At 51.2% G+C, this 15,362-nt stretch overlaps 1 protein-coding gene across 2 annotated transcripts; it reads right to left on the reverse strand.

The window, feature by feature from the left end:
* Positions 1-1,955: 1,955 nt before the first annotated feature.
* On the reverse strand, positions 1,956-12,520 carry Kdf1 (keratinocyte differentiation factor 1). 2 transcript variants are annotated; one of them, XM_042688644.1, is made up of 4 exons: positions 12,443-12,520; positions 4,005-5,045; positions 2,926-3,000; positions 1,956-2,490 (listed from the first exon to the last, which is right to left on the reverse strand). In XM_042688644.1, the coding sequence occupies exons 2-4, from the start codon at positions 5,011-5,013 to the stop codon at positions 2,408-2,410; spliced, it is 1,167 nt and encodes a 388-aa protein (XP_042544578.1). In that variant the 5' UTR covers positions 5,014-5,045; positions 12,443-12,520; the 3' UTR covers positions 1,956-2,407. The 2 variants fall into 2 exon arrangements, with proteins under 2 accessions (XP_042544578.1, XP_042544577.1); XM_042688643.1 differs by having other exon boundaries at positions 12,384-12,520.
* Between the last annotated feature and the right edge of the window lie 2,842 nt (positions 12,521-15,362).

Below are 15,362 nucleotides of genomic sequence, written 5' to 3' on the forward strand. Positions count from 1 at the left end.
AGCTGCAAGGCCTAGGTGACACTCCAAGTTTGCAGAGCCTCAAATCCATTCTCATACAGAGACCTGGCTGGGAGGATAAAGTCCATGGGGGCCACTGTTTGTCTCTGATGTGGACTTCTGCCTGTTTTGGGACTCCCCAGCCAGCTCCTAGGAGATGCCTACACACTAACCCAGTGCAAACTGACCCTGCTTTGCCTCAGCTAGAAGTGGAGGTCACAGAGTGCTGAGCCCACTGAGTTTGGGACAAATAGTGGTTCACAAGGCTGTTAGGAAAATGATGCTCTAGGGTCAAGGCTGGAATGGAGGGAGTTGGTTACTTTCCCACTCTGAGCTCCAGTGGCATGTAAGTACTTAACATGCTGGGGATGAAATAAGGCTTCTTGCATAGGAAGTAAGTGTTCTACACTGGACTACATAACCCAGCCAAGTCACTTCATTTTGTAGAGGCCTTGACCTGAATGAGAGACCCTAAGGAAAGGCGCCAGTTAGATTCTGGGGCCCATTCTGTGCGTCTGCTAAAAGAACTGGATAAGTGATTTGTGTAGTCATTTCCCAAAGGGCAGGACAGGCTATAAATGAAGAGAGAGTGGCAGAAATCTCCCAGTTTGTTCAGCCTTATGAGGACTAGGGACTGCTCATGGTGTGAGGAGCAGCCAAAGGCCCTCAGTCAGGCTGGGCTCTGGCATCCAAACAAGGAGAGTCTGATTCTTTCCCAAGGAGCTCACCTCAGTTCCCTCTCCCACTTTAGGGTTGCTGGAAAGGTCAAGATAACAATGAAAAAATGGCAGTGCTCTGTTAGTATCAGGGAGAGAAGGGTGGAGGGGTGGCTGAGAAGTGACTAGGGATTTGAGGGGTATGGATAGCCAGAACAGGCCATTTTGTAGACAATGGACTAATGAGAGCAGGACATGTAGTCAGTCCCTAAAAATAACAGAAAAACACTTGTCAAGCCTGGCACAAGTGGATCATGCCTGTTAGCTACTAGCTATACTTCTCAGAAGGCTGAGATTTGAAGATTGAAATTCAAAACAAGGCTTATCCATGAGACTTACTTCAAACTATCAAACAAGCCATCAGTAGAGCTGTGGCTCAAGTGGTAAAGCACTAGCCTTGAGTCAAAGAAGCTTAGAAATAGCACCCAGGGTGGGCTGGGATGTAGCTCAGTGGCAAAGTGCTTGCCTAGCAAGTGCAACGTCCTGGGTTCGATCCCCAGTACCAAAAAAAAAGAAAAGAAATAGCACCCAGGGCCAGGTGCTGGTGGCTCAGGTCTGTAATCCTAGCTAATCAGGAGGCTGAGACCTGAGGATCATGATTCAAAGCCAACCCGGGCGGGAAAGACCGTGAGACTCCTATCTCCAATAAACCACCAGAAAACTGAAAGTGGCACTGTAGGTCAAGTGGTAGAGCGCTCGCCTTGAGCTGAAGAGCTGAGGGACAGCACCCAAGCCCAGAGTTCAAGCCCCACAACTGACCCAAAACAAAGAAGAAAGAAATAGCACTGAGGCCCTGAGTTAAGCCTTCTGGGACTTAAGTATCTCCTGGTCCCCTAAAAACCTGTCCAACTTTTTGTCATCAGTCATTGGGCTTGAACTCTGGGTCTAGACACTATCCCTAAGCTCCTCAGGTCAAGGCAAGTGCTCTACCACTTGAGCCACAGTGCCACTTCCAGTTTTCTGGTGGTTTTATTGGAGGTAAGAGTCTCATGGCCTTTCCTGCCGGAGCTGGCTTTGAACCATGATCCTCAGATCTTAACTTCCTGAGTAGCTAGGATTACAGGTGTGAGCCACCAGTGCCTGGCCCTGTCATACCCTTTTGTTAGCTCTCTCGGTGAATCCAGGACATAGGTAGCCTTCTGACTTCAACTCTACAACATGGCCAGGCTGGACGTGTATCCTGTGTCCTGCTCCAGCAGTGATTAGGTAAGGCAAATGGGACTGAAAGGACTATACCAGAGCCCAGATGACCAGGCAGGCATTTGCTGCCTTTGTACTTGAAGCTATAATCATGTTAACATGTAGAATCGGAGCATAATGAGCGGGCACTGCCCACAGAATTTCAAACAGGCCCTACCAACCCCCAACCGAGGCCACATAAATGTCTTTTACAGTTTCCATGATTGCTTTAGGGTGATGCATTATGGGGATGTAACTCCCAAGTCTTTGCTTTTGGTGATCAGCCACAGGAACAGGCCCAGGGAGGAGGGATCAGGCCAGCTGGGGATGTAGGGAATGTGGGCACTATGGCCCTGTGAAATGCAGCGGTCCAGGAACCAGTCAACCAAAGGAGGAATGGGAGTGGGCACTGCTCCTGAGTTCCTGGTTCTGTGTGAGCTCAAAGGGACTCTGGGCCCTCTGTGCTGTAGGATATGCTTCTCCCAGGAGGGGCGAGTTGCTGGGGTCAGTAGGGGTTAGCAGTACACCTGGAGCAGGGGGGCTCCTGAGGAGTCTGTGTCGGTGCCTTGGAAGGACGAATCATGGCTGGCTGGGTACCCTGGTTGGGAGAGGAAGCAGAGGCTCAGAGAGGGGAAGAAGCTCATCCAGGGCCCACAGCCAGGGAGAAGCCTGCTGAGAAGGAACAGAGCAGGGCTTGAGCCTGGTCTTCATCCTGCCCCGCTGACCCACTGTTTTGACCCCTGAACCTCAGTATCCCTCTGTTAAAAGAAGTGATCCTGTTCCCAGGAGACAGCACTAGAAACTTCTGCCCTCCTCCCTGATGACTGGCTTAGAGCTTGGAGGTAGATCACTCCCAGCTTGTCTCTTCTGAACACCTGTCCCATGCTTTGAGCTCACAGGACTGAGTGGGCATGTGACTGCTCAGGTCCCTTGTCCCTTCCTAATCCCATCCTCACCCACCCCAAGAGGAAGCTGGTAAAGAAGCTCCTAGAGTAGTCTCCCACCCTCTGCACTCATTAGGTCCAGATCACACCTGGGGCTCCATACGGCCTCAGCTTCCGGGCAATAGCATCTGCTGTCGTCTCCTGAGAGATCTGCACTGTTAGTTCTAGAGAAGGAACATGAAGGGCAGTGTCAGTATGATATCCTCTCAGTACCAACCCCTATTCCTGCTGGCAGCTCAGTGGAGAGGCCACTCACCCTGGCAGGGCCAGAGGAATAACCCTTAAAATAACACAAAGCAACACACCTAGCTACTCAGGAGACTGAGATCTGAGGATCGCAGTTCAAAGCCAGCCCAGGCAGGAAAGTCCATGAGATTCTTTTTTTTTTTTTTTTTTTTTGGGTCCGGTCATGGGGCCTAAACTCTGGGTCTGGGCGCTGTCCCTCAGCTCTTCAGCCCAAGGCTAGCACTCTACCACTTGAGCCACAGCACCACTTCCGGTTTTCTTATGTGGTGCTGAGGAATCGAACCCAGAGCCTCGAGCATGCAAGGCAAGTGCTCTACCACTGAGCCACATTCCCAGCCCCAGTCCATGAGATTCTTAACTCCAATTAACAAAAAAGCTGGAAGTAGAGCTGTGGCTCAAGTGGTAGAGTATTAGCTTTGAACTAAAAGGAGCTCAGGAACAGCACCCAAACCCAGAGTTCGAGCTCTAGGACTGGGCCCTCCCCCCGCCCCAAAAAAAAAATCCACAAAGCTGAAAGAGATGGGGCTCACTTGGAACCCTAGCACTTAGAAGACTGAAGCGGGAAGATGTGACTCAAGGCCAGGCTGAGCTATCAAGGCCCCATCTTACAAGGCAGATAAGCTCTGTATATGTGTGTGTGGGTAGGCCTGGTCAGAAGTCCAAATTCATGTGCCCTGGGGTCCTGCTATACCCAGGTTAGCCTGCAGGTGGTAGCAGGCGAGAGAATTCTTGACAGTTGAGCTGAGCAGACAGTGCAAGGGGGCTGGCTCCTGGGGTCCCAGCTCTTTGCTTCTCAGACCTCACTGGGAAGAGCAGATGGGAGTTGGAGGAGGAAGAGCAGGGACTTACTAAGGGGCCAGCAATCCAGTGGCCTGAGCTTCTCCCACTGCCCCCCTTCCTCCACATCCTCCAGCCCACCTACCATCCTGGCTGAGCCCGGAGCCCACCATGGTCTCATGGCCACTGTCAGGGGCGGCGGCGGCGGCAGGGGTGGCAGCTCTGGCCTGTGGGCGGGCACGGCTCTTCCGTGTGCTGATCCGGATGATGCCCCGCACCAGGCGGCCCTCGGCGTCCTGCTCGTCCAGGTGGTAGTCCTGGGTGATGCTATTGATCAGGTCAGAAATCTTACTGGTCTTCTCCAGGAATACTGTGTCAGACGTGCACTTGGCCAGCTCGTCAATCTGGTGCACGCTGAACAGCTCTGTCAGCTTCTTGAAGATGAGCACGTCGATCTCCCGGCTGGACATGGAGCCACTGCCCATCTCCGGCAGGTCCAGGTCTGACTCATGAAAGGAGTAGTACTCCTCCGAGCCCCGAGGGCTGCTGGCCAGGGTGCTGGGCAGGCTGTGGCGCATGGGAGGGGGGTCGGCAAGTGGCTCCTTGCAGCAAGAGTCCGCATCGGGGGCTGGGGAGGTGGCGCTGCGGTAGGGGTACACCGGGATGCCCTTGAGCTTGACGTCAGGGTAGCTGAAGCTGCTGCCCATGGAGGACTTGAGGCGCTGGCCATCCCGGCGGCTGGGGGGTGCCCGGTCAGGGCTGGGGGGCACACCGTTGTGCTCCTTGGCCCAGTGGACCTCAGCAGCCCCCTCGGTGGAGTCCTCTGCTGACAAGCAGGGGCTGCAGCCCCGTACGCAGGCCCCGCAGCGCTGCAGACAATCCCGGCAGCGGCGGAAGCAGAAGGCAGCCCGGCACCAGTCCCATCCCCAGGGGCGCCAGAGCAGGCAGCAGGCTGGGGGCTCAGCGGCGGGCTCCGCAGAGCCAGAGATGAAGGTGATACTCTCCGGCCCATGGTGGCCAGGGTCCTTGGGGTCTGGCCTACGGGTGCGACGGCCAGGAGGAGGCTGGGGTGGCTTATCGTAAGCCACTGGCCGCTCCCAGGGTCCCAAGCATGGTGGCCCAGATGATGGGCGGGGCTGTCCTGGCCGGGGCATGGCTTACTGCATGGCTTGCTGCAGCCAGGCACCTGCAAGGGAGAAGCCAGGAAAGAAGTCAGGAGCGGCGGTCAGGACCGTGCTCCTGGACCGAGTCACAGAGCTTGAAAGCTCTGAGAAGCTTGTGACTGGTTTGGGCCCAGTATGCCATACTCTCATTTATCTTCCCAAAGAGAAAGTTCTCTATGTAGTCTAACTGGATTTCAAAGTTTCCTGAACTTGTCATCCACACATCGACTATTATTAAAAAAAAAAAAAAAAGTCAAGAAAATAACAAGTGTTAGGATACCAAGAAATACCCTTGTGTATTGCTGGCAGGCTATAAAGTGTAGATTACTGTGGAAAACAGTGAGGTGGTTCTTCAAAACTCAAGCCCACGGGCTAGGGATGGGGCTTAGCAGTAGAGCACTTGTCTAGAGGCACAGGACACCCCCAAATCGTCTGACTCAACAACTCCACTTCTGGGTATACAGCCAACAGAACTGAAAACTGCAACTTGAACCAAGATATCTGCACATCCATGTTTACAGCAGCATTATTACAGGAGTCATAAAGTGAGAACAACAATGATGAATGGATAAACAAAATTGTATGTGGGACTGGCAAAGCTGACTAAGTGATAGTGCACCTGCCTAGCAAATGCCAGGCCTGAGTTCAACCCCCAGAGCCACACACATGCACATGCACACACACAAACACACACAATGGACCTTGATATATGAACATGATGCTGAGTAAAATAAGCTAGAGTAAAAAGAGCAAACAGGGGCTGGGAAGGTAGCTCAGTGGTAGAGCGCTTGCCTTGCATGCCTAAGGCCCTGGGTTCGATTCCTCAGCACCACATAAGCAAAAAGAAAAAAGCCGGGAGTGGTGCTGTGGCTCAAGTGGTAGAGCACTAGCCTTGAGCTGAAGAGCTGAGGGTCAGCGTCCAGGTCCAGAGTTCAGGCCCCATGACTGGAACCAAAAAAAAAAAAAGAGCAAACACTATACTATCCTACTTTTGTGACATATCAGCAGTCAAATTTGGAGAGACAAGAATAGAATTGTGGTTGCCAGGACTGGGAGTAGAGAGAAATGGAGGAGTCAGTATTGTATGGGTATAGAATTTCAGCTGAGGAGCCGGGCGCCGGTGGCTCACGCCTGTAATCCTAGTTACTCAGGAGGCTGAAATCTGAGGATCGAGGTTCAAAGCCAGCCCGGGCAGGAAAGTTTGTGAGACTCTTATCTCCAATACCCCCCACAACCCCCCCCCCCCCGCCCCCGCTAGAAAACCGGAAGTGGTGGTGCTGTGGCTCAAACGGTAGAGCGCTCGCCTTGAGCTGAAGAGCACAAGGACAGCGCCCAAGCCCAGAGTTCAAGCCCCATGATGAAAAAAAAAAAATAAATAAGAATTTCAGCTGAGGAACTTGGAAGGAGAGAGGGGGCCACAGATGGCCCTGAGAGTTGTTTCCAGTACCATCAAAAATAAAAAACAGGGCTGGGAAGGTGGCTCAGTGGTAGAGTGCTTGCTTGCATGCATGAGGCCATGGGTTTGATTCCTCAGCACCACATAAGCAGAAAAAAAAATGCTGGAAGTGGCACTGTGGCTCAAATGGTAGAGTGCTAGCCTTGAGCTGAAGAGCTGAGGGACAGCGCCCAGGCCCAGAGTTCAGGCCCATGACCGGATCCAAAAAAAAATTAAAAATAAATAAAAATAAAAAACAGGGGCTGGGAAGGTGGCTCAGTGGTAGAGCGCTTGCCTTGCATGCATGAGGCTCTGGTTCCATTCCTCAGTACCACATAAGCAGAAAAGGCCGGAAGTGGCCCTGTGGCTCAAGCGGTAGAGTACTAACCTTGAGCTGAAAAGCTGAGGGACAGCACCTAGGCCCAGAGTTTGGGCCCCACGACCTACCAAAAATAAATAAATAAACATTAGAAACAAAACACCTAGCGGGGTGTCGGTGGCTCATATCTGTAATCCTAGCTACTCAGGAGGCTGAGATCTGAGGATCACGGTTCAAAGCCAGCCTAAGCAGGAAACTCTGTGAGACTCTTATCTCCAATAAACCGCTAGAAAACCAGAAGTGGTACTGTGGCTCAAGCAGTAGAAGGCTCACCTTGAGCTGAAGAGTGCAGGGAAAGCTCCTAGGCCCAGGGTTCAAGCTCCAGGACCGACCAAAAAAAAAAGACAAAACCTCAAACTAACAATAACCAAACACACCAAAAAACCACAAACCCCACAAAACCCAAAAAATAGCTGGAGATCGATATAGTGATAGTTTTACAACAATGTGAATGAATTTAATGTCATGTCTAGAAAGGTGGTATTGCTGGCTCATGCCTGTAATCCTGGCCACACAGGTGGTTGCGATCTGAGGATCACAGTTTGGAGCCAGCTTGGGCAAGAGAGTCCATGAAACTCTTATTTTTAATTACCCACTAAAAAGCTGGAAGTGGAGCTGATAGAGCACCAACCTTGAGCAAAGAAGCTATGGTTCAGTGCTTGTACCCAGAACTCGTGAGCATGTGCACATGTGCACACACAAAGCAAGTAAGAGAGCCAATGTAGTGGTACATGCCTGCGATCCCAGAACTTGGGAAGATGAAGTAAGAAGATTGGGAACTTGAGGCCAGACCCTGTCTGAAAAAGAAAAGAAAAGCTAGCCAGGTACTAGTGGCTCACTCCTGTAATCCTAGCTACTCAGGAGGCTGAGATCTGAGGATTGTGGTTCAAAGTCAGCCCAGGCAAGAATATCCATGAGACTCTTATCTCCAATTAACCACCAGAAAACCAGAAGTGGCACTGTGGCTCAAGTGCTTGCCTTGAGCTGAAGGAACAGTGCCCAGGCCCAGAGTTCAAGCCCCAGGACAAAAAAAAAAAAAAAAAAAAGATGGGACATGTAGAATATATAATACATTCTAGGAGTCAGAGAAGATTGAAGATTATGTATTGGTTTATTTGGGAGGGCCTTTGAGATCCCAATCCCTTATCCTTTTATCCCTGCCTTACTGATACCAGGTCCTTTTTTTTGCCAGTCCCAGGGCTTAAATTCAGGACATGGGCATTGTCTCTAAGCTTCTTCTTCTTCTTTTTTTTTTTTGTTCAAGGCTAGCACTCTACCACTTGAGTGACAGCACCACTTCTGGCTTTTTCTGTTTGTGTGGTACTGAGTGATACCAGGTCCTTAAAACAAGTGCTAAGTGAGAAACTGGGCAGCAGGATACCTGAGATCTTGTTTCAGTTTTGGCGTGCATAACCTATGTGCCACCTTCCCAAATAGTCGCCATCGCCTCCTACCCAAATACCATCAAGGCTCCCACCTGCCACCTCTATTTCCTTCTACTTGTTGCAGTCAATGCAAACTTTTTTTTTTTGGTGGTACTGGGGTTTGAACTTAGATCTCAATGCTTCCTAGGCTGGCACTCTACCACTTGAGCCATACCTCCAGCCCTGTTTTTTGATGGCTATATTAGAGATTGAATGAAGCAAACTTTTCTGCCCTGGGGGGCCTTGAATCTCAGTCCTGCAGATCTCAATCTCCTAAGTAGTTAGGATTATAGGCATGAGCCACCAGAAGGTGGCTTGGTGTGAAAAATTTTAAAAAATGGGGCTGGGAAGGTGGCTCAGTGGTAGAGTGTTTGCCTCGCATGCCTGAGGTCCTGGGTTCGATTCCTCAGCACCACCTAAGCAAACAGAAAAAAGCCGGGAGTGGTGCTATGGCTCAAGTGGTGGGGCACTAGCCTTGAGCTGAAGAGCTGAGGGACAGCGCCCAGGCCCAGAGTTCAGGCCCCATGACCGGACACAACAACAACAACAACAACAAAATGGTTCTGGAGCCAGGCACTGATGGGTCACACCTGTAATCCTAGCTACTAAAGAGCCTGAGATCTGAGGATCACAGTTCAAAACCAGCCCAGGCAGGAAAGTTCATGAGACTCTTATCTCCAATCTGCCACCAGAAAACTGGAAGCGGCACTGTAGCTCAAATGGCAGAGCACTCGCCTTGAGCTGAAGAGCTAAGGGACAGCACCCAGGCCTAGAGTTCAAGCCCTATGACCAACCCCCACCTCCCAAAAAAAGGATTGAGAAGGTGGCTCAGTGGTAGAGTGCTTGCCTCGCATGCATGAGGTCCTAGGTTCAATTCCTCAGCACAACATAAGCAGAAAAAGCCAGAAGTGGCACTGTGACTCAAATGGTAGAGCACTAGCCTTGAGCTGAAGAGCTGAGGGACAGTGCCCAGGCTGAGTTCAGGCCCCACAACCGACCAAAAAAAAAAGACCCAAAAAACAAAACAAACACCAGATTGCACATTTTTTTTTGGGTCTGGTCGTGGGGCCTGAACTCTGGACCTCGGCGCTGTCCTTCAGATCTTCAGCTCACGGCTAGCGCTCTACCACTTGAGCCACAGTGCCACTTCCGGCTTGTTTCTTTTTGCTTATGTGGTGCTGAGGAATAGAACCCAGGGCCTCAGGCATGCAAGGCAAGCGCTCTACCACAGAGCCACCTTCCCAGCCCCAGATTGCACATTATTTAATAGCATTATATCAATGTTGCATTTCCTGAATCACTGCAATTATTTTTACTTACTTTTTGAGACAGGATCTTGCTTTGCAACCCGAGTTAGCCTTGATCTCTCAATCTTCCTTCTGAATGCTAGGATTATAGGCATGTACCTTTTAATTGAGCAAAGGCAACATTCTTGTTCTTAGGAAATAAACATTAGAGCGTTTAGGGGAAAGGGACATGTATCTCAAATGGCTCAAACTGACCAACTAACACACATCTAGAAGGCATGTGTGTATTTGGGGTGGATGAGAAGATATAAGAGTTCTTTTTTTCCCATGACAATTCAGCCCAATCCAGCTCCACTCAACTCTCCTTTTCTGAGGACCTTAAAGATCCTGGTCAGGTGGGAGCCTCTTGTACTCACTGCTTTGGGATAAGTCTATCTCCCCAAGGCCTACAGACCACGTCAGCCTTCTTTCTGTCTCCGTGTCTGCAACAGGGTCAGGTTCAGACAGGGCTTTAGGATACTGACACATTATATGCAACTTCAGATAGAACCAGGACCACACATAGAGAAAAAGACTTAGGATCTAAGCTGACCACAGTGGGGCGAGTGTCTTACAGGACAGGGTGTGTGCAATCCCATTTTCAAAGGTGTACAAACCAAAATTGTAATAAGTGACTTTAAAGTTCTCACAAACAGAGGTACAGGATTAAACATTTGCCTTGATTCAGGCATTGATCGCTCACGCCTGTAATCCTAGCTACTCAGAAGGCTGAGATCTGAGTCTCGTAGTTCAAAGCCAACCGGGGCAGGGGCAGGAAAGTCTGTGAGACTCTTATCTCCAACTAAGCACCAAAAGGCCAGAGGCAGAGTTGTGGTTCAAGAAGAATGCCAGCCTTGAGCACAAAACCCAGGGACAACACGCAGGCTCTGGATTCAAGCTCCGGAATGCATACACACACACAAATCTGCCTCCTTGGATGATTGGGCGTGCATCCCATAGAGGTGCTTGCCTAGCAAGTGTGAGGCCCTGAGTTCACCAATACTACGAAAAACAAGCAAACAAACACTGTTGCCTTAGGCATGGATTCATTCAATTAACAAATACTAGGTGTGGAAAGGGCCTAGTGTGCTCAACACAGTGTTAAATTCTGTAGGGACTGTGGTAAAACAGAGGAACTCCTGAATCTCAGGATTTGGCACTCTAGTGAAAGCCACTATTGGTGGCTTGCATTGCTTTTTGTAATAAAACAACTCTCACTATCCCGTGTAGTATCATCATCCTGCAGAAGCATACGAGGTTAAGTAAGTGGTTGAAAGCCACAGTTCTATTTGTACCCAATTGGCCAGGCCCAGAGTCTCATACATCCCTTGCTCAGGCTCTTCCACTAACCATTTGTTACTTGGGAGGGAAGAGGTAGCTGTGCCAGCTGCATGGACAAGCCTGTACTCTGGGAGGGCCCACAGTGGGGGCTCCAGTCTTCCAGACCCACGCCTTGATCCACAGGATGGCAGCGTCCACACTGTTGGACCATGCTGAGCATTTAGGTCCCAGCTTTGGGAAAGTATTAAGGGTGACTGAACATGGGCTGGGCCCTTATCTCCTTCCCCACCTCCAAGGCTTTAGTACTCACTGCGGTTGATTAAATTAATCCCACGTATATATGGTTGGACCCAGTGCTGTGGTAAGTTCTGAGGAGACAGCTGTGAATGGTTCAGAAACAGGCAGCCCAGGACTTCCATCTGAATAAACCTCCCTTATTCCCCTGTGAGGGATTCACTCCTCTTTGGGGCCCCTCTCAGATAAAAGACTGCCACTAATTGCTTTCAGGCTTTCCTTTCACTTTCAAGTGCACTTAATTCTATTTACATTAAAAACAAACAACTGTGTTGTGAATCAGTGAAGTCTCCACTTTACGGAAGAGAAGTCAGAAGCTCAGCCAGCTTTCCCAAGCTGGGAAAGGCAGGATGGTACTCTTGCCTGCTAGACTTGGAAGCCGGGTGCTTTGCTATGGACTGCATCCCTAGTATAGGGAGGATGAGGTGGGGAGAAAGGAAGAAAGGTCTGGCCTCAGTTTCCCCCCCTGTGGAAGTCAAACATCTTCCCCTTCCTCAGCCAGTCCTAGAAACACTGGTCACTTCATTTAGTGAGGGGAGGATGATTCCCGACTCTATTTGGATTCTTGGCCTCCGTTTCCTCATCTTTTAAAATGGGAAGAAAATCATACGCTCATACACACACACACACATTTAAATAAAGGCACCACAGGCTGGTCCTCCAGGGTTGAGGGATTCGGTCAGCCCTCCCCGACCTCTCTGCCTTGGTTCCCGCGAACACGCCCACCCTCGAGGGTGCACGACCCCACTCTCCGCGGGCAGGCGGCTGCAGCAGCCTTGCACTCCGGGCCCGGAGGTGTCGCGCCCCCCCCTCCACCGGACGCGGGGCACCGGCGCGCCGGGGTCCCCGGTCCTCCATGCTGCTCCACACCCCGTCGGCGGGCGCTCAGGCTCGGGGACCCGCGAGCCGCGGAGCCGGGCACAGCCTCTCCGCCGGCGCTGCCCTCGGGGCGGGCACCACCCTCTGCGGCTGCAAGGCCCGCGCCCACGGGCCGCCGCCGCCGCCGCTCCCGGCTCCTGCACGGCTCCTCGGGGGACGGGGGCGGCCCGGCGCCTCGCCCTCGCCCGGGCCCCGACGGCGAGCACGGCCCCGGCGCCCGCCCCGGCCGCTGCCCCGCCGGGCCGCGCACCCCGGAAGTGGGGGGTGGCCCCCGAGGAACCAGACCCGGGACCCTCCCCACCCCGTCTAGGCGCCACCTCCAGGGGGACCCCCACACCGGCGCCGCCCTGGTCCGGAGCCCCTCGGGCCCGCGCGGGGCTTACCTGTCCCGCCAGGTGAGCCTGCGGCGGCCCAGCGCCTCCCCGCCCCCCTCCCCGCTCACCTGGGGCGCAGGTGAGCGTCGCGTCTCGCGGGAGCGCGGCACGGGCCGCCGCTGGGGACACACTTCCTACCTCCGCGAAGCGCCCGCGCCGCGCACCTGAGCCAGGCCCCGCCCAGGGCGGTGGGCGGACACCGGGGTCGGCCCCTGCGCCGGCCCGCTCGGCCTGGCCGGGCGAGCGAGGCCTGGCTGGCAGGGCGGAGGGCCGGGAGGCCCGGCCCCGGCCCCGCTCGGTCCCAGCGGCCGGTGGCCTACGTGTCCCAGGGCGCCCGTGGGGCGCCGGCCAGGCCCTAAACCTGCAGCTCAGAGGGCCCGTTCCGGGGAGCTTTCCCTGACCCCTGAACCCTGGCTGATTTGCCAAGTGGATCTGTTTCCTCTACTCTTTATGGTGGCCTTCAGCAAGCTGCTGCTTTCCTGTCCTGTTGTACCTTCTGTTTTAGTCTTGATAATAGGGTCTGGGTGTGTGTGTGTGTGTGTGTGTGTGTGTGTGTCTGTGTGTGTGTATCTGTGTGTCTGTGTGCGTGTGTACTGGGGTTTGAGCTCAGGGCCTAGGTACCTTCCCTGAGTTTTTTGTTTTTTTTTTTTGCTCAACGCTAGTGTTCTATCACTTGAAGCCCAGCTCCCTTTCTGGCTTTTTGCTAGTTAACTGGAGATAGGAGTGCCACGAACTTGCCGAGTCTGGCTTCCAATCTCCATCCTCAGATTCTTTAAAATGCTACAGAGCCGGGCGCCGGTGGCTAACGCCTGTAATCCTAACTACTCAGGAGGCTGAGACCTGAGGATCTAGGTTCCAAGCCAGCCCTGGCAGGAAAGTCCCTGAGACTCTTATCTCCATAAACCACTAGAAGTGGCGCTGTGGCTCAAGTGGTAGAGCGCTTGCCTTGAGCTGAAGAGCTGAGGGACAGTGCCCAGGCCCAGAGTTCAGGCCCCACGACCAAAAAAAAAAAAAACAAACAGCTACAGACTAGCAAAAACGTGATGCCTACATCAGCTGAGAACTACAGTCCTTTTACTTTCTTTACCTAGAAATAAAAAACAAGGAAGGGAGAAATGAATAGAGGAAAATCTGATCTCTGAACCTCAGGCTATGCTCTCTGATATGTGAAGGAAACTTTCTCTGGAGTCCAGCCTTATCTTACAGCTTGGTGTAATAGTGTGCACTTGTAATTCCAGCACTCAGGAGGCTGAGGCAAGAGGGTTTTGAGTGCCAGGCCAGCCTGCTACCTGGTAAGACCCTTAATCACAACAATATAAAATGGGGATGGTATTTCCCCATAGAGTGATATATGGAGTTTTTTATAATAGTCATAAGGTAGGGGCTGGGAAGGTGGCTCAGTGGTAGAGCGCTTGCCTTGCATGCCTGAGGCCCTGGGTTTGATTCCTCAGCACCGCATAAGCAAAAAGAAAAAAGCCGGAAGTGGCGCTGTGGCTCAAGTGGTAGAGCGCTAGCCTTGAGCTGAAGAGCTAAGGGACAGTACCCAGGCCCAGAGTTCAGGCCCCATGACTGGACCCCCCCCAAAAAAAAAAAAGAAAAGAAAGAAAGAACAAATACTGTATGTTTCTACATATCTGAAATATTGGTTAAATTTATAGAGAGGTTACAGGTTATCAGAGGTTGGAGTGAGAGGAAAGGCAAATGGGAAGTTATTGCCTAATGTGTACAGAGTTCTTGTTTGGAGTGATGCAAAAGTTTTTGAAATAAAGGTGATGGTTATACAACATTCTGAAGGTAATTAATGTCTCTGCATTTATGCTTAAAAATAGTTTGAGACAGGTTTGGTGGTATACACCAGTAATGCCAGAATTTAAGAGACTGAGGGTGGGCTACCTAGGGAGACCCTCTCTCAAAAATAAAAAAAACAAGGGGCTGGCAATGTGGCTTAGTGGTAGAGTGTTTGCCTAGCATGCATGAAGCCCTATTCCTCAGTACTATATATACAGAAAAAGCTGAAAGTAGTGCTGTGGATTAAGTGGTAGAGTGATAGCATTGAACAAAAGAATCTCAGGGACAGTGCCTAGGCCCTGAGTTCAAGCTCCAGGACTAGAATTTTTTTAAAGGATTCAATGGGAAATTTTGTTATAGAGACTTTACCATAATTAAAAACAAAAAAGCAACAAAAGCAGCTGGGTGCCGGTGGCTCACGCCTATAATCCTAGCTACTCAGAAGGCTGAGGTCTGAGGATGGAAGTTCAAAGCCAGCCTGGGCAGGAAATCCATGAGACTCTGATCTCTAATAAACCACCAGAAAACTGGAAGTGGCATTGTGGCTCAAGTGGTAGAGCACTTACCTTTAGCTGAAGAGCTAAAGGACAGCGCCAGGCCCAGAGTTCAAGCCCCAAAACTGGCAAGAGAGAGAGAGAGAAAAAGCATATGTTAAATTTTTGCATATCAATTAAAAGAAGCAAGCAAGCAAACAAACAAAACCCCAAAGCTATTACTTTTTGAAGACAAAACAGGGTATCTATCTTTTTGGCTCAGCTTTATTATTTGAGCCATATATCCCCCCTCTCTTTTTTTTTCTTTGCACTTTGTTTAGGAGACAAGTTCTCAATGACTGTGTCTGGGCTGCCCAAATTTTCTTGCTGACTCTTGAATAGCTGGGATTACAGGAATTCACTAACATACCCGGCAATAAGCATAGTTTTATTTGATCCTTACAACAGTCCTATGAGATAGGCCTTGTCATATTCACTTTACAGATGGGAAAACTGAGGCCCTACAAGTTTAGGCCATTTGCCTAAGGCCATAGTGTGACTGGGTAGTAGAGCTGGAGGGATAATCAGTCCTCTTGCTCATGATGCAGTGCTCCTTACCCCCAATGTTTCCAAGTGGTGTTTGGGCTTCTTTCTAAGCAAATTAAAGGCCCCTTTGTTTCTGCTTTTTCTGGCTTTGTGGGGTTAGGATTGAACTCAGGGCCTTGTA

Source organism: Dipodomys spectabilis, unplaced genomic scaffold, assembly GCF_019054845.1.
Source record: "Dipodomys spectabilis isolate Male_0828 unplaced genomic scaffold, ASM1905484v1 ptg000118l, whole genome shotgun sequence".
In the NCBI taxonomy this organism is placed as follows: Eukaryota; Metazoa; Chordata; class Mammalia; order Rodentia; family Heteromyidae; genus Dipodomys; species Dipodomys spectabilis.

What these genes read in the sequence shown, in the direction of transcription:
- Kdf1 (XM_042688644.1), bottom strand. Translation starts at nt 5,013, where the DNA reads ATGCCCCGGCCAGGACAGCCCCGCCCATCATCTGGGCCACCATGCTTG. An exon ending in CTCCGGGCTCAGCCAGGATG is followed by an intron (nt 3,001 to 4,004) that starts GTAGGTGGGCTG and finishes TTCCTTCTCTAG; the next exon opens with AACTAACAGTGCAGATCTCT. An exon ending in GAGGCCGTATGGAGCCCCAG is followed by an intron (nt 2,491 to 2,925) that starts GTGTGATCTGGA and finishes TCTCCCAACCAG; the next exon opens with GGTACCCAGCCAGCCATGAT.